Source organism: Macaca fascicularis, chromosome 14, assembly GCF_037993035.2.
Source record: "Macaca fascicularis isolate 582-1 chromosome 14, T2T-MFA8v1.1".
Classification (NCBI taxonomy): Eukaryota; Metazoa; Chordata; class Mammalia; order Primates; family Cercopithecidae; genus Macaca; species Macaca fascicularis.
The window spans coordinates 42,937,422-42,956,655 of NC_088388.1; the positions used below are offsets into that span (position 1 = coordinate 42,937,422).

The window sequence follows — 19,234 nt, forward strand, 5'->3', positions numbered from 1 at the left end:
TTCTAAGCTCTGGAGCCTAATATTCTAAAGGAGACTGATTATCAATTGAGAAAGGTCAACCTGGTAAAATTTAAACACATCTGTGGCGATTCTAGATCACTATTATTTAACGTACTAAGTGACAGCAGGCAGTTTGACTTAACAAAATATGTATGCTATCTTTGCAATAAAGAAGAAAAAAACAATAAGCAACCCAGACAACTGCCTTTCCTAGTGAGGCCATCTACCCAGATCTCATACCCCTAATAATAACACATTGTTATATCATTTTTGCTGCTATTCCAAAGCAGAACAGCAATTATTTCCTGGAAAATTAAGAACTATATTAGTAAACACTAATCTAAAATTAGATTAAAATTCAAAATCATTAACATTATATTTTAAGGCTAAAATTATGATTAAACTTTCTTTTTTCAACTGCATGTTGCAGAGTCTTTAAAAAGACCTGTTATGGGCCGGGCGCGGTGGCTCACGCCTGTAATCCCAGCACTTTGGGAGACCGAGGCGGGCGGATCACAAGGTCAGGAGATCGAGACCACGGTGAAACCCCGTCTCTACTAAAAATACAAAAAATTAGCCGGGCGTGGTTGTGGGCGCCTGTAGTCCCAGCTACTCGGGAGGCTGAGGCAGGAGAATGGCGTGAACCCGGGAGGCGGAGCTTGCAGTGAGCCGAGATCGCGCCACTGCACTCCAGCCTGGGCTACAGAGCCAGACTCCGTCTCAAAAAAAAAAAAAAAAGACCTGTTATGCAAATAAGTTTTGGTCAAAAATAGAAATTAAGAAAACTTTACAAGGGCAAAATTTCAACAGAGTCATTACAGATTTGAGTATTGTGAGAATACACATTGCTGGTACTAGATGTACGTATTCAAATCATTGTGTTCTACAAAACAGCAAGATATTTTTTAACTTTTTCAACTGAGGAAAGAATATAGTTTTTTCAAAAAAATCACAACCTCTGTTCCTTTAGAAATGACTAAACCATAAAGCAGAAAATTACTTTTATTTTCAACTGCCGATTTCTAGGAATGTATCGCTATTTTTCATTTTCTTATTTTTTTTAAAAAAAAGAATTATTGGTCTTAGTAAAAGTCACAAACTTGCTTTGAGAGATTAAATTATCTTGATTCTTAGCAAAACAGAACACAAATGGAAAGGCTTCTTCATTCTATTTGATCTCCACCTGTCTTTGGTGTGTATGTGTTTTGGTATATGTACAAAGAGAAAACAGTTCTATTTAGCCTTCAGTAGAACATTATAATGTATGCTACTTAAAAAAAAAAAAAAAATTCGTACCATGTATCTTTAAATGTAAGCACCATATGGAAGTTCCTGCTCTTATCTGTCATATTTCCCCTAACTCAAATTCTGAATGTTTCCATTAGTAACAAAATAAGTGAAAAGTAAAACTTTACCCTAATGAAAAGGATCTTCTCTCCCACTCGGTATCTTCCTTGGGAGAGCCGCTCCACACAGAACTTGTTTGGGCATTTGCAAGGAGGATCTTCAGAAATTCGTTTCACCTGAAATAGAAGAGCAGGTAAATTCATTCTTCTTAATTAGGTTGCATTTATGTTAATTTGCTCCAAGGACTCCAGGGCCGCTGAACCCTTAATGACTTTAAACTTGTTCTTTATCTATGGACATCATGTGAGCATAAGAATATCATATTAAATCATAACTACGTAAAGTTCAGGTCCCAAAGACATCTGAAGGCAAATGACTGCACTAAAGCATAAGCTAGCTAATGACAGTGACGAGGCTGGAGGATAATGAGCGGGAAATCAACTGAAATTATAGAATATTAATAATCAGCTGGGTTCCTACTTTTGGAGGACTGAAAAGACGATGCACATTTGGGTTGTCAAGGTCAACCTGTTGAAAACTAGAATAGAAAGTATGTTAACATAGAGTTTATGTTACTTCAGTATAATTTTAATTGTATTAATTTTACTCAGTTTCAGAATAAATTGAGAGTGAATTTAACAAGTTGTTGTTGTTGTTGTTTTTTAAATGAGACTATTGTTTCACCTTATTTTGAACTCTAAGATTTTCTCTAAGAATTAATCTCATTTACTCAGATTTACCCTGCAACTCATTCCATCTCAGTAATTCCTACCTATCAAACCCTTCTTCAACCACGTTTTACAGCTTACGTGTGTTCTATGTAATCGATGCCTGAATATCAGATTTTCATCCCTGTTATATCTATTCTTCCACTCTTTTAAAAATACATAATCTAAATGATATGTGCACAAAGCTTATGAATAGTTGTCATTACTAGAAGATGATATAATAGCCCATGATTTTAGGAACAATTTAATGTTTATGTTTTCCCTGACTGGGAACCACCCACTCTGTCTGCTCTTCCACTAACCAACCAACCAATCAACCCAAAACAATAATCTCCTGTGTTTTGAGGAAAAGTTTCCACAGAAGAAACAGAAAGCTATAAATGATGTGCAGCCTGCATTTAGAAGCTAGATAGAACAAATTTAGAAATTGGTCTGGATTTTCCTCACCGAAATTCTTCCACGAAGATGTCAAGGTGTCTACATTTATGTCACAAAAGAAATGCAATCATTCCTTCAAATAATTCAATTTCTGACTTTAAACAGCCTTCTAAGCAAAAACTGTGCAGAGGGTAAAACATGAACTCAATTGCATGTTAATGTAAAGGAATTAAATTGTTTTTCCTAGAATAAGAAATGTTCCAGAAAGTATGGAAGCATAAGACACTGGAAGAATAACCAAAAAAAGGAAAAAAACCCTGAAATTAAATTTATCTCATAAGCAATTATGACTCAATGAGGATGTATACAAAGAGAATCAACACTATTTGGGGGGGGGGAAGAACAAAAGAACCAACTTTAATATATACATTGCCATCAGTCCCTTTTGCTGTCCCTAATTCTGCTGACATATAAACCTATAGCTTTTGGTACTTATTTTTATCATAGCATATTGTATCTCATTTAGTGGTTAACCTTAATGTCTTCTCGCTAGACTGAGTTCCTTTAGAGTTAAGATGGTATTTCACTATATTTTAAAATCATTGATATAAAGCACGTCTTAACGGCAAATAAATATTCATTAAATATACATTGACAAAATAGATAAATAAGAACATGAATCTATACAGGCCACAGGGGGAAATTAGAGGAACAAAATAATCATGGATTCACAGAATCTTAGAAATAGCCTTCATCAAAAAGTGAGAAAACTACTTAACATTAAGTTAGTGATTAGGGCAATTTCTTTGTGTTCTGTGTTTGTTCTATCTTCTTATACTTGGCCCATAGATACATTCACCCCAGTACTAATAGACTTCTGTTCTAAGAAATTGTTTGAAAGGTTATTTCTAATGGGACGATGATAATAAAACAAGATGTACAAAAGTTGAATAATGATCATATCATTTCCTTCCAATAATGCAGAACCACATTCTGGGACTGAGGGTAGGGTCACAGGACCAATGAATGTCGTCTATGGTTCCTGTTTTCAGTGTTTTTTCTATGTGTATCTCTTTCTATATGCGTTTTAAAATATGTTTAAATATAAATATGTGTATATATATGTAAATTATGTTTATGCCATTGCTAGAAGGGGTACAGTTTTTCTTTTCACCACAAATAAGGGCTTCCATGAGGAAAGCAAGGATGAAGAAATGGAGGGGCATTGGGAGGAAGGGTTGATCATCCAGAAGAAAATCAGACTGACAGCATCAAGAAAGCACATGGCCTGAGGCCTAAACTTTAGGAGGATCGTGCTTGGCACAATTTTGCTGCCATGTGGTGATTAACCAAAGAGTAAATTGATGTTCAACTGGTTCCTCCACTAAAAAATGACAATCATAAGTCTGTGTGGAAAGTATTTCCATTTTTCAGTGTTCTTAGACAAAAGACAGAAACTCTTGGTATCAAATGAAGTAAAATACAAGAAACATTTTCTCAAGTGGCCTGCCCTTCTCTAATGCCTTTCTAGCTTTGAAAATGGAGTTGATTTTAAAAATCAAGGGCTGTTTTTGTAGTCGTATGAGAGGTGGAAGCAGAAATGAAAGAAACAAGGCCAGACTGTGGCCAGTGGAAATATATTGTTAAGTAAACAGTGACTGATGACATCTATGCTTCTTACATTACCTAGGGAAAAGTCAGTCTGGCAGGTGTTCTTTTTTGGCTAGGAACCCAGCCAGTTTTCTGCTGAAATGGGATTTCAAGAGGAGCCTGATTACTCAGAATTATGCTATCTCTCATCCCCAGACTGAGGAAGTTGATGGAGAAGAGGAAGAAAGTAAGAATGATTTCTGAGAACCGTATTCAACTCATTGTGTGAGAACTAGCCCAGCAAAGAAGAGAACTAAACCTGACTCCACCGTTTTATCACAGCTGAATCACTCTATCAGGACATCTGGAGAATAAATTAATCTGAATGGACACCACTGTGTTTCTTTCATGATATCTTGATTAAAGAAGGTGATATATTTTCCACCTAAATGGTCACCTATTTTTTCCCACTATTCCCCTAAGTATCAAACAAAGAAATGTGAAGAAACATTGAAGGTTTCAAAACTGGCAGTTATTGCTGAAACTGTTCACTGGAATATAATAACTTAACACAGATCTGCTTATTTTGCTTTCTTTTATTTTTATTTCTTGTTTATTTTCCCCCCTTTTATTACCCCTCTTCTCTTTTTCCTCCTCCTTTTCTTTTTTGAGGTGGTAGATAATAGCTTTCCCAGAGTAAAAATAGCCAATATTATTAACTAAATGCAGAAACTCTGCAAGCAATCTCTATTTTATATTTCTATTCTAAAACCCATGTTGGGGTACATCAATTTGAACTCCCAACTGCTATATATGCCCCACATGCAGTGAAGCTGTTACTATAGGAACAATTTCCTTTTATATTAGATATATTAATTTCTGATTTAAAACGTTAGTGAAGTTCAAATTACTTTTCTCTCTGTTCCACTGTTCCTGAAATAAAACACTTCAGTAAAAAACAAACAAACAAACAAACAAACAAAAAAACCCTATCAAACAGAATGCAAATAGTTCAATGTAGTTTTCTCCAGTGTAAAATGAAGAAACAAGAGGCTTCTGTGGTCAAATAAGTTTGGAAGATTCCAGGTTAAACAAGATCTTATTATGGAACTCACTAGAGTCTTTGATATGCCAAACTAGAGTCTTTGATATGCCAAACTATATCACCAGACTCTAGATGAGGACTATAGTAAGTTGTATTTCTCAAACTAATTTAACCATGGTGTCTTTGATCAAACATTCCTTGAAAAATGCCATTTTAAAGACTTGTGAAACATAGTATTCTAGCTGACAAAGGCACAGAAATATCCACATTGTATATTTCCTACATTCGATTAAAACTTTTAACTAAGCAGATGGTTATGTTCTAAACTCTGGTAAACTTTAAAGAAGGTTTAAAGTTCCTGTGAAATCCCTTCCATTGTTCTCAATTGAGAGCACACAATTTGGGAGTAGGGGAGAACCACCATGGACTGACTGACTGGCTTACAATTGTATGGAAAGTCTTTATCTCACTCTCTTTTTCTGAACTGGAGTATTGGTTTAATTCTGAAATCCTTTTCATAGATTTCCTACCACCTTCCTGCCCTCTCTTGTTTTTCTCCCGATCCCAAGGATTGTCAGATATGAGACAAGCTAGTGAAGAAAGAAAATCATCCTAGCTACTTTTTCTAGGTTCACAGAAATAGCTTCAAGTGGCAGCATCTCCTCCCTCTACAAAGTTACAATAGAAATGAAAGGTGCATGCATTTTCAGAGCATGTGGCCAATTTGGATAAATAGAATAAGGGAGAAGGTTAAACTTTGATTAGCTACATTGATAATTTATCCAACAAACATGGTACTGGATATAGATCGATAAAATATGGTCCTTGTCTTTGAGTACAAGGTCTGCACCTTGAGATGAAAGAATATTTGTGCCTAATACAGTAAATGCTTCATTAAATATGTACAAATACTTGGAACACCAAGGAATAATTTGCCAAGTATACCTGGGATGAGAGATACCAGAAAAATCTTTATATAGGAGGTAGCACAACCTTAATTTTAAAAGATGGAAAGGTGCTTAAAAGTAGTGTAATAGGTGAGTAGGCAGAAATATGGTGAGAAAGCAACAATGGCTTCATCAAAATGCAGGGACAAAAGCAGCAGACAAAATAGCCAGAAAACACACAGTAGGCCAGAACATGGAGGACAATGGACTATATGACATGTGAACGATCTTGGGTTTCACCCTAGATGTTATAGGGAACCCTATATAATTTTAACCAAATCCAAAGTGCATTCAGTTTGATCCTTCTGGTAGCGGAAATGTTGTGGAGATGCATTTCAAGAATGGAGTGGTCAACAGTGTCAAATACCAGGAAGCGATCTCATAATTTCAGGACTAAAAAAATTCATTCGATACAGTAATTCATTCAATAGGAGGTTAAGACAGACATTAACCAGATACTCTTCAGTGGTCTGGAACTCTGACTATAAGGTATTTTTTGAAAAAATGAATGAAGGTGATAGCTGAGAGGATATGGACTATAAGCAAGTATATTTGCCACAGGAAAATACATTTATAACAGAAAGACTAGAGGTACATCTTACCCTAAAGTAAGTCTAGTCAAAAAAGTATATTGACAGAGAAGAAAGAATGTTCTCATCAATATATAAACAATAGACCATTATCTACTATTAACATAACGTTACTCAATTTCCTTACAAAATAAAAAGTGAAATACTATGAAAAGTAAGGTATATGACCAATTCTTCGATAAAGTTATGTGATTTTAAAATCCTTTTCAGTAGCATTAAATCAAAATGTCTTACCTGTTCTTCTTTAGTTCCAGAGTGATTGAACAGTTACCCAGAAGAAACCAAATTAAACTGGCTAAGATACCTTTAAGAGCTAATATGTTTGCTGCCCTTAAAAGAAATGAGGGTTCTTAATCTATGAGACAAACCGTTATATTTCGGCTCATCTAAGTCTGCAATAGCGTTTATAGTGTCACATGGGGAAAAGCAAAAGTCAGATAAATCTCTTTTTCTGCATCCTGTAGTGTCGAATCATTTTCTCAACTCTTTTCTGCTCCTATCCTGGAGGAAGAAACTCACAGCTATGGACAACCAGTCCTTTTCAGTTCTGCCTATTTTTACAGCTGGCATTGTGGTTGGTGCTAGTTTCTAAGGACTCTCTCCATGTATGTGAGATATACGTCAGTCTCATGCCTCTGGCATAGAGATTTTCTATAAAATTCATAAGCAACTACAACTCCCAAAATACAAACTTTGCATAAACAACATCCCAGTCACTCATGATTTATCTCCTTTATTAATATTTTTTACATTTGCACTTAAAATATATGTGTGGAGGGCATATGCATACACATACTCAACCACACCGCTTTTCATAACCAGTAACTACTTAACAGACAACCAAGGTACCTTGAGAGTTTTAATTCACCGTGTTTGCTGCTATACCTAAAAACAATTTACTGTGATTCTGAGAGAATTGTTAAAACATTTTCTAACTACAAAAAATTGTGACTCAAGTACTCTGCTGAGTAGAGGGACCTTGAAGAGTTAGACAAAACTCTGTTGGAATCTAAGCTCCTCCCCTCCCCTCAGCAGGTTACTCAACTTCTATGTTTCCATTCCTCAAGATGGAACCTGCCTTTCATAGATGAGAGCACTTGAAAAACAATGGTAGTCCATAAAAGGCACTTATCTTCTCTATCACATACTTACTTTCCCTTCTTTAACAATCCTCAAGATCTTGTTTTCAGACTTCTTATCTGTGAAAGTGGGAATCGTGATCTAGTGACAAACAGACTTTCATGTTTTCAAATACAATTTTCAGGGAGCTGACTTATTCTAAAGTTTTAGATATTGCTCTGCAGCATTAAGTGACACTTTATTTTAAACAACTAGTTCAGTTCTGAATCTCAAAATGAATTGTAGGACTACAAAGTTTTTCATATGGGCTTAAAATAAATTTCAAGAAAATTGATATTGGTAAAGATTAGACTGACATGAGATTGCACAGAATATGTTTTGTAGTGTTGGTAAGAAGTCTGACTGATTTTACTTACTGCATCATCCAGTAAGTTTCCTGTACTCTTTTTTCCAGAAGACTTTGATGAAGGAGAAGGTGAAGGAGAAGGGGCAGAAAGTGTTTCTTCTTGTTCAATCTCTTTTTCCAATTTTATCAAACCAGGAGGCTCCACACCATACCTTTAAAAAGACACTGGATCATTACACATGCATAACTTATAATGATAAAATTACAATATATTACGTTTGATGACGAGCACCATGGGAGTAAATTGCTGACTTTTAAAAGCAACATTCACTTTTTTCTGGCATTGAAATGGTAAGCTCTTGAATTAGCATCCTTCTAAGCAGAGGAAAAACACGTATACCTGCTGTGTATTCATATGTGCACATATATGGACACATATAGTATACTAAAAATAAATAAAAGCACTCAATGCAATATATTAATGAAACAGCAACATGAATAACCATGTAAAATTTGGTCTCCAGCATTCACATTTACCAGCTTTACTGATATTAGTGCTGTAACTAAACTATTTTGAACCTAAGTTTGTTAAAAATAGAAATACAATCAGAGGATCAGAGTCAAGTTTGCAAACAGCAATCCCCAGAAATAAACATCTTCAAATGATTTAGCAGGAGAGAATTAACTTTGAATATATTTCCTATGGGCCCAGAACAATGTACTATGGGTTATACAATGTCATAGGTTATGCTCCTAGGAACAGCATAATGAAAGCACATATATTGTGTTGGGAAACAACTGAGCAGAGAGGAAAGAGACATAATTTAGAGAAACAAGGTACAAAAAATGTGTGTTGCAAATTATAAATGCCAGAAAAGTTCAAAGGGAGAGACATAGTTACTATCTCCTGTAATCATGTATTTCTTTACCTAAATATTAAATTAGATTTGGTTTCCTAAGTAGATATCAACTGTACCTAGAAGGCCCACAATAATTCTAGAATTTGAGAGTTGTGAAAGGTTTTGAGGGTCATTAATTTACACCCTTTCACTTTTACAGGTAACAATAGAGATCTAGAGAAAATATATAACTAGTGAGAAGCAGGATAAAGACTTGAATGCAGATTCTCTGACTTTAATCAGGTGATTGGGTGTTAAAAAGGAGAGGGAAAAATCACTTGGAGAGTTATAAAAATAGATACTTTTAAAAATCAACTATTATCTACTTTTTTTAATCTACAAAGTAAATAATCTATAGGTAGATAATACATTGACAATATGTTTTAGTACCTCTTATTGAACAGTATATGAAAACATCATTAGATTTAACCTTAAATAGCTGTCCTATTCTAATGGCTTATTATTTTAACTGATACCATTACACATATGTTCAGTACATACTCCTAGGGGAAAGCAATTTCCCTATTCTTGGTGTTTGGTTTTTGCAGTGGATGCTCAAGTAGTTTTATTCCTGGCTTTTCTGCTTCATTAACCATCCGCTACAATGTAAAGGGATTTATAAAATCAGTAAATTTAAGAATAAACTGAACATGCTTTACTTAGTTTACCCTACTTCTTCTGGAGAAGAAGCTGTCCACCAGGAGCCCTCCACATGGACCCCCACTTTGCTTGTGACTAGGCAGTTAATTGGCCTAATTCTGGAGCTCTGTTAAAGACACTAAGCATGTCTCTCAGCTTGGATCTTTTTAGCTGTAAAGGTGATATGTAAGTCTTTTATTTTCTATTTTTTCAGAATTCAGATAGTAAAGAGGGGTGCTATGTGTTAGGAGCCCTTTGAGAGTTGGAAAATTTAAACAAAACAGTCTAGTGAGCTCAATTCTACTGAACAATTACTGCTTTGAGAACAGCCTCTAGTCCACAGATTCGTGTTTACTTACATCGATATCACTAGCTAAAAGGCTGTAGGCACCACTGAACATATTTCTAATCTTTCGTACATAGGTAACAGTTTAGGGGACAGGACAATGGCGGAAACATGCTAGACTGCAAACTCTGTAGTGGTCGAGACCACCGTCTGTCTCATTCCAAGAATCACAAGCATCTCCCATAGACCTGGGCACAGGGTGATTACCTAATAGCTACCATTTGAATGTAAAAAAAATTCCTCTATTCTCATATGAAAATAAGGTTCTTAATATGAATTCAGTCTTATGATTTTGAATCCCTAACTGCACACAAGGCTTTAATAAAACATTTAAGTATTAAATGTACCAAAATGCTTCACCAAAAAAAGTTAATCTGGAAGACTTTAACTTTGTCGAAAACTAGAGCACATTTTTTTATTTTTTTATTTTTTAGTTTTCTAGTAATCATTGATTATGCTGAATTCTAGACAGCATCTGGTTACCTTGCTCTTGACAAGTACCAACAATACTCACACTAAGATTTATTTCTCATTCTTCTCTGAGTTCGATTTTGAACTAACTGCTCCATTAATCTACTTTTTAATTTTTTTTTTTTAAAGTAACTTCAACTTGTATTTTAGATTCAGGGGTACATGTGCAGAATTGTTACATGGGCATACTGCATAATGCTGAGGTCTGGAGTGCAAATGATCCCATTACCCAGGTAGTGATCATAGTACCAAATAAATAGTTTTTGTTTAGCCTTTCCTCCCTCCCTTGCTCTCCACTCTAGAGTTCCCAGTGTTGATTGTTCCCATCTTTATGTCCATGAGTACCCAGTGTTTAGCTCTCATGTATAAGTGAGAACATGCAGTATTGGGTTTTCTGTTTCTGCTGTGTTAATTTGCTTAAGAATGGCCTTCAGCTGCCTCTATGGTACTGCAAATAACATGATTTCATTCTTTTCTATGACTGCATAGTATTCTATGTCTTACATTTTCTTTATCCAATCCACCATTGATAGGCAATTAGATTGATTCCACGTCTTTGCTATTGTGAACAGTGCTGCTATGAACACATGAGTGCATGTGTCTTTTTGGTAGAATGATTTATTTTCCTTCGGGTGTATATCTAGTAATGGGATTGGTGAGTTGAATAGCGGTTCTAAGCTCTTTGGAAAATCTCCAAACTGCTTTCCTCAGTGGCTCAACTAATTCACATCATACCAACAGTGTATAAGTCTTCCCTTGTCTCAGCAGCTTCACCACTAACTGGTGGGTTTTTTGTTTGTTTGTTTGTTTGTTTGTTTTTGAGACGTGATCTTGCTCTGTCACCCAGGCGGATATGCAGTGGTGTGATCATGGCTCGCTGCAGCCTTGACCTCCTGGGCTCAAGTGATCCTCCAACCTCAGCCCCCTGAGTAGCTGGGACTACAGGCACATGCCACCATGCCTGGCTAATATATTTTTTTTCTGTATTTTTTTGTAAAAGTGGAGTTTTTGTAATTTTTTGTAGAGGTGGAGCTCATCTCAAACTGGAGTCCAGCGATCTGTCTGCCTTGGCTTTCCGAAGTGCTGGCATTACAGGTGTGAGCCATTGTGCCTGACTTCATTATTGGTTTGATTCACATTTCTCTGATGATTAGTGATATTGAGAACTTTTTTGTATGTGTTGGGGCCAGTTGTATGTTTTTTTAAGTGTCTGTTCATGTCTTTTGCCCAAATTTTAATGAGGTTATTTGTTTTTGCTTATTGAATTGCTTAAGTTTCTTATAGATTCTGGACCTTAGATCTTTGTCAGGTGTGTAGTTTGTGAATATTTTCTCCCATTCTGTAGGTTGCTTGTTACTCTGTTGAATTTCTTTTGTTGTGCAGAAGCTCCTTAGTTTAATTAGTTCTCACTTGTCAATTTTTGTTTTTGTTGCAATTGCTTTTGTGGATTTACTCCTAGTATTTAGAAATCCTAGTATTTCCCAGGATTTTTTCTAGAATTCTTATAGTTTGAAGTCTTACATTTAAATCTTTAATGTATCTTGAGATAATTTTTGTATATAGTGATTGGTATGGATCCAGTTTCATTCTTCTGCTTATGGATACTCATTATCCCAGCACCATTTATTGAATAAGAGAGTCCTTTCTCCATTGCTTATTTTTGGCAACATTGTCAAAGATCGGATAGCTGCAGGTAGGCAACTTTGTTTCTGGCTTCTATATTCTGTTTCATTGTTCTGTCTGTTTTTGTACCATTACCATGCTATTTTGGTTACTGTAGCCTTAGGGTATAGCTTGAAGTCAGGTAATGTGATGTTTCTGGCTTTATTCTTTTTGCTTAAAATTGTGTTTGCTATTTCGGCTCCTTTTTTTTGGTTCCAAATGAATTTTAGAATACGTTTTTCTACTTCCATAACAAATGACAGTTGCAGTTTGATAGAAATGGTGTGGAATTTATAGATTGCTTTGGGCAGTATGGTTGTTTTAATGATATTGGTTTTCCCACTTGTTTGTGGGAAAGAAATAATAATTTCTTTTCTGCAGTGTTTTGTGGTTCTTCTTGTAGATATCTTTCACTTCTTTAGTTAGATGTATTCCTAGGTGTTTTTGTTTGTTTGTTTGTTTGTTTGTAGGGAGATAATTTGACTTCTTCTTTTCCTATTTGGATGCATTTTATGTCTTTATCTTGCCTGATTGCTCTGGTTAGAACTTCCAGTACCATGTTGAATAGGAGTGAAGAGAGTAGGCATCCTTGTCTCATTCCCGTTCTTAACGGAAATGCTTCCAGTTTTGACTAGCTTTTGCTTCAATATGATGCTGGATGATGTTGGCTGTGGTTTTGTCATAGATAGTTCTTATTCTTTTGAGGTAGGTTCCTTTAATGTCTAGTTCATTGAGTTTTTTTTTTATCATAAGGGATTTTGGATTTTATCAAAAGTTTTTTCCATATCTATCAGATGATCATATGATTTTTGTTTTTAATTCTGTTTATGTGGTAAATTACATTTATTGATTTGCGTATGTTGAACCAATCTTGTATTCCAGGAATAATGTGCTGTTAAATTCAGTTTACTACTATTTTGTTGAGAATTTTTGCACCTGTGGTCAACAGAAATATTGGCCTGTAGTTTTCTTTTTTCATTGTGTCTTTGCCAGATTTTGGAATCAGGGTGATGCTGGTTTTACAGAATGAAGTTGGGAGGTGTCCCTATTCCTTAAATTTTGGAATAGTTTCAGTAGAATAGACACGAGCTCTTCTTTGTATGTCTGGTAGAATTTAGCTGCGTACTCATCTGGCCCAGGGCCTTTTTTTTTTTTTTGGTAGGTTTTTTATTGCTGATTCAATTTCAGAATTCAATATTGGTCTGTTCAGGGTTTCAACTTGTTCCTGATCCAATCTTGTGAGGTTGTATGTTTCCAGGAATTTATCCATTCCTCTAGAGTTTCTAGTTTGTGTATATAGGGTGTTCATAATAGTCTCTGAGGATCTTTTGTATTTCTTTGGGATCAATTGTAGTATCATCCTCGTCATTCCTGACTGAGCTTCTTTGGATCTTCTCTTTTTCTTTGTTAATCTAACTAGTGGTGCATCAATCTTGGTATCCTTTCAAAGAAGCAACTTTGGGTTTCATTGATTCCTTGTATGGATTTTGGGGTCTCAATTTTGTTCAGTTATGATCTGATTTTAGTTATTTCTTTTCTTCTGCTAGCTTTGGGGTTAGTTTGTTCTTATTCTCCTATTTCCTTTATAACCTACTTCTAAAATTTCACAAATCACTTAACCTCGATGAGTCTATTTTTCTATCAGAAAAGTAGAAATGAAAATGGCCTGTTCTCAAGATCTATCGTAGCAGTGGAGGGAGGGAGGCAAGAGGAAGAATCTTAGAAAAGCAACTGCTACTGAACATCTTCCATGCACCTGACATTGTTGGATATCTTGACATATATTATTTCTGAATCTCAGTTTTATTTAAATATAAAATGGAAATTCTAATTTCTATGTTTTAATGTTATTAGAAGGAATTAAAATAGTATACTTTATGTGTCCAGTATAGTGTCTGACACATGGCACAACATCTGAGATTGTTGATAAGTTAATTGACAAATTAAGTGTTGCACAACCTGGAAACTGCAGCCCTAAGGTTCTGTTGCTAAAATTCTTGGTTTTTAGAATATATTATACCACTGAATGACATCGTGTTGACTTCAAAATTAAGGTGTTAAAATACAAAGTAATATTGTTATATTCTTTACCAAAAAAATTACTGTAGGTATTTTTTAAATAAATTTCCCTAGAATTGTGAAATATCAGAAAAATCTCACTTCTGGAGTTTAGCAGATCAAGTTATAAATTCAGCTTTGCTACTAACTCACTGGATAAAATTCGGCAAGCAGTCCCTTTTAAACTCTGTAAACTTTTCTGCCATCTTAGTTCCAGGAAGCTATAAAATTTGGTTATGTATAATGTTCTTAAGAGTATAACATAAACTTGGTAGTGAGGCTAGAGTAACTTAAGACATGAGAAGTCACAGCCAAATAAAAGTCATCCATAAGTGAAAATATCATATTTGAAACTTAAATTAGGTGAATTGGAAAAATATGATTTCATTTGTAATTGTAGGTGGATTCATGCCCCCTTTCAGGGAAAGATTGCATAATTTTTAAATTTTTTTACAAAGTGAAATAATAATAAATATGTTAGAGTAACAACAGACTTGGCTCTATGTCCAATATAAACAAAGTAGACTAGGTTTGAATAAAATTGGTAACAAAGTCACCCATGGAAAACCTTTCTCTGGAGATTTTTCTTTATCTGGGAATGCTGAAAATTAGTTATGCCACTGAACATAAAAAATCAACACTAAGTCCCAAATCTCTGCTTATATTGGCTTTTGAATACTTCAAACTGCCTAAGGTACAGTCAGCCAGTCCTGAAATGCATACTTAAACACAATTCATTGGCTTCCTGTCTGTCTGGAGATGTCAACAGATTGTAAATCACAAAATTCCCTTTGGGTTGGGGGCTTGCACCTGCAAGCCAACTTAGTCATCAAATAGATCTTTTTTCTGTTCTCCAAAAGGCTGCTTCATTCTGGTTTCCATGAACTCTATACCACTCCACATTTTTATTTTGTCTATGAGGTTTTTACACATTTATAGTATTTTCCACTCCCTTCCAACTACAAAGATTTCAGAGTTTTAGAATGGAGTAGCTGTTGTTCTCCAACAAATTAAGGGTCACACCAAAGAGACCAAGAAGGTCGAATCTACTAAAATCATATCCTCATACCTTTATACCCCAGTGATATGAAAGTAGGGTGAATACTCAGAGGGCAACATACCCTTGTCTTTTTTTGAAAAAAAGTGATAGGGAACAGGTCTTATGGTTAATGACTTTATGATGAGGTTTTAGGAATGGATTTCTCATTTTTCTGGCACTTGACACAATTTTCGAGCTCTAGGTAAAATAACTAAGTCCCCAAACTGAGACCTGAACTAGAAAATTTACTCAAACTATTTAGTAGTCTAGAGTTTTCAAACAAAAGACATCTGGATCCTATTTTACTAGGGTTAGAGGAACAAATTTTACAGCCTAGTGCAAGAAACTGCCCTTTTAAAGGCATATAACAGACAGTTTATAGATTCTTGCAAGATAATTTTTTCCTCATTTATCTTCTGTTTTAAAGCAATTTAAAGATTGATTTAGATTTGGAAGGAAATTTCAACCATGTGAAAGTATATGATGTTCTCAGCAGTTAGCTCAAGTGCTTTAAATAGGATGGATCAGTTAATCATCTTTGTATAAGAACATTTTTTTCTTTTAAGTAACTTTTCCTTTCATAATACCATGGATTAAAATGAGAGATTAAAGAAAATGTTCAGAAAGTATATTTCTTTTAAATGGTCATAAATTTTGCTCCAAATCAAGGAAATACTAAAAATTAAAAATCACAAAAACTCCACTCTACCACTGATTATTGATTATGACCCCAAAAGAAAATATCAAAAGTTGTTTTTTACTTCTATTATAAGGATCATTTTAATTCTACAGTCAAAAAATGTTGAATTTATACTAACTTCGTTTTCAGCAATGAATATCAAAGCACTGTCATTAAAAATATCTTTGAGGTTTTATTAACTTGCTTTTATACAGAGTTTTACTTTTCACAAGTCAAACACATATTTTATATTCAGAAACTGATATTTTTCCGAAATATTAGCAGAGGGATTTCACTCTCCAGTGATGATAGCTCTATTTAGTTGAAAATAAAGGAAGTTTTACCCATGAGAACAAAAATAAGTGGTCTCATTCAGCCATCTCAGAACTCAGAGAAGCCCACAGCTTGCAAAGGAGCTTCACTAAGTGTCCCCAGAGAGGAAAACATGGCAGAGAATCAGAAACTCACTGGGAATCATTTCCAAAGTGATGTTTATGGTTTTAAAATTATGTTTATGTAATCTGGAAAAGTGTTTCGAATCAAATATAAGAATACATCGTCTTTCAATGATGAAAAACACAAAACTCACAATATTGTACTGGAGACTTCATTAAGGTTTAAACTCATCTGCTCTGTGTGCAAATTACTGTTGTGATTATTGAGAGTGCTCCTAAAATCAGTTCTAGTTCTGCCTAAAACTGCTTTAAGTTATTAATTTGTATAATCCTTTACGGGTTTGTGAGAAGCACAAATTTAAGCATTTAGATGTAAGTTTAATGTATGGAAGGCAAAATTTAGGAGTAAAATTAGATTAAGAGAAATTTCCCTTTTTTCTTTCAACTAATTATGCTTCAACACAGGGGTAAAACAGTAAGATCTGGGTTTATTGGGTTGTTGTTTGTAAAACACATTTGAATTTGCATCAAAATGAAAAAAACTTTAAATGTATCCAGAGAGAAACCTAGACATTCTTACTTAAATGTTCAATCTATCCTACTGGTATTCAACTGTTTACCATCACGTCACACACTGAAACAACAGTAGCACCATGAATAACTCATAGGATATTTTTATTGCTGGAAGTACACAATACTTCACACCATCCAAATGAGTAAAGAAGATAAAAGACCAAATTTGCAAATTAAATATTTTAATGTAAGGGGTATCTTAATCCTTGTGGATCTTCTTTTGTAAAATCCATAATTTATTTTTTGGTAAAGTGAATAATCACTGCTTTTATCAGGTTGCATGGTAATGAAGCACGGTCAGAAATGGAACAACCCCAAATCACAATTTTAAAATATTTGGGTGGGAGGAACCCTTCATATAATGTATCACCTTGAAAATGACAAGGCCATTATAATTCACTTTCATTTACCAAGATTTTAATTTGTTGTACATCCTGTAACAAGGGACAATTTATGCCAGACTCAGAGCTGGAGGAAAGGTGATCCTTAAAGGCATTTTATAATTGGGCAGCTTGTCTTGCTCTTTGATGGCTTGCCTATGATTAAAATGTTTATTCAGCGGGCTCCCTAATCAGAGTGCTCATGTAATATAATACATAATAACAATATATAAAATAAAATCCAGAAATAAGGCAAATGCTATAAACTTAAATTGGAGGAAAATTTATAAATCCCACCTAATTCTAGAGATAGAATAATCCCGTCCGTTTACTTCTGTATCACAACTTTCAGAAGCAAGATGCTTATCTGATGAAATATTTAGAATATTTAAGTAACAAAAAAGTTGTTTTTTCTCTATTCTGTCTTTAAGTAGGAACTCTAGACAATCTATATTTCTTTTTGTTTGTTTGTTTTTGAGGTGGAGTCTCGCTCTGTGGCCCAGGCTGGAGTGCAGTGGCGCGATCTCAGCTCACTGCAAGCTCCGCCTCCCGGGCTCACGCCATTCTCCTGCCTCAGCCTCCCGAGTAGCTGGGACTACGGCGCCCACCACCTCGCCCGGCTAGTTTTTTTGTATTTTTAGTAGAGGCAGTTTAATCCTGTTAGTCAAGATGGTCTCGATTTTCTGACCTCGTGATCCTCCCGCCTCGGCCTCCCAAAATGCTGGGATTACAGGCGTGAGCCCTGGCGTCCGGCCAACTTCCCCTTTCTTAAGCGATAGATGCTAAGTCCTTGGTTTTCACTTGACTCAAGGCCATTTGTCTTCCAGGCCAGAAGCCCCAAGGTTTGGTGGGGGAGTAGGTGTGGCGGGGTCCTAGAAGCAAGAGGTGTATCTTTATCCTGCTCCTTCACAGAACCCAAGTATGTGGCAGCAATGATAGAGAACGAAGTCCTAAGAAACAGCCAGAGGCCACAAGTTTGAACTCTGCCTGCGCAGTGGATATCTGAGAGCACCAAGACTAGAGAGTTCTCCCCCAGAGGCCTTCCCACAATTAACTGGGAAGAGTGTGAGGTAAATAGAAAAATCTTCACATGTCTCAAATTGTTTTTTTTACTCCCTGTTGAGGTAAGACTCAAAAATATTAAATTTGAATTGAAAAACATTAAAGCAATATTTTGCACACCCAATTATTGTGGCAAAATAAAATTTATACCCGATGCACAATTCACGAAGATTGTATTGATATGATGATATAAAGAACTTGAGGTTACACATTCTGATTACAGGTTAATTTTCTATTGGATCAAAGAAAGGTCTATTAATTGGCAGCAAGTTTTCTAGCCGTGTTGTAAATTGCTGGTGTGCTCACCCATTTTTTTCTTGATTTTATTAATAAATTATTTGAGAATATTCATTCAGTGTTAGTTCTCACTTTATCTTACTTGTTCATCTAATCTCAACCCTAAAAGTATACCGAGATGTGGATAAGAAACCATTTTCTAATTAATCTTGAATTTTTAATTTGCATCAAGACTTCTTCAAACATTTGTATCTTCATTTCCTGTTCTTTGGGCTTCACGGACTGGCCAGAAGCCCTGTCTGATGGTATATGCAATATAATAAATGGGAAAACATGAAACCAAAGCAAGTAGGTTTAGCTAACAGAGTTCCTTCCTCTGCTTATTTAGCTATGATTTCTGCAATTAATTCTTCTTTTGCCTTCCTACAGGAAAAAACAGGTTTCAAAGAGGCTTCTACATAAGGATAACATTCTATATCTTTTTCTAATAAAAACATAGATAATTTTAAAACTATCATCCCAGTCAGAAGTGGAAACGAAAAGAGCAAAATGTTGAATGAGGGAAAGTAAAAAAAGGAATAAAAAGGGAGGCTGAAAATTATTAAAAAGTAAATAGGAAGCTAGGAGGTTAAGGAGGAGGAAGATAGACAGAATATGGGAATAGACTTCCACTAAGGAGAACTGTCATATAAAACTGCATGTACAATGTCCTCCCCCACCCCCAGGAAAGTTTTGGAGGGAAA

At 35.1% G+C, this 19,234-nt stretch overlaps 1 protein-coding gene across 4 annotated transcripts in view; it reads right to left on the bottom strand.

Annotated features, from left to right (window-relative positions):
• GAS2 (growth arrest specific 2) overlaps positions 1-19,234 on the bottom strand; it is a 179,708-nt gene that overhangs the window by 55,911 nt on the left and 104,563 nt on the right. For all 4 annotated transcript variants that reach the window (XM_045371618.3, XM_065528372.2, XM_005578376.5 and 1 more), the window contains exons 6-7: positions 8,122-8,263; positions 1,416-1,523 (exon numbers count right to left, since the gene is read on the bottom strand). In XM_045371618.3, coding sequence (XP_045227553.2) covers positions 1,416-1,523; positions 8,122-8,263 — 250 coding nt within the window. The remainder of the gene's footprint in view (positions 1-1,415; positions 1,524-8,121; positions 8,264-19,234) is intronic.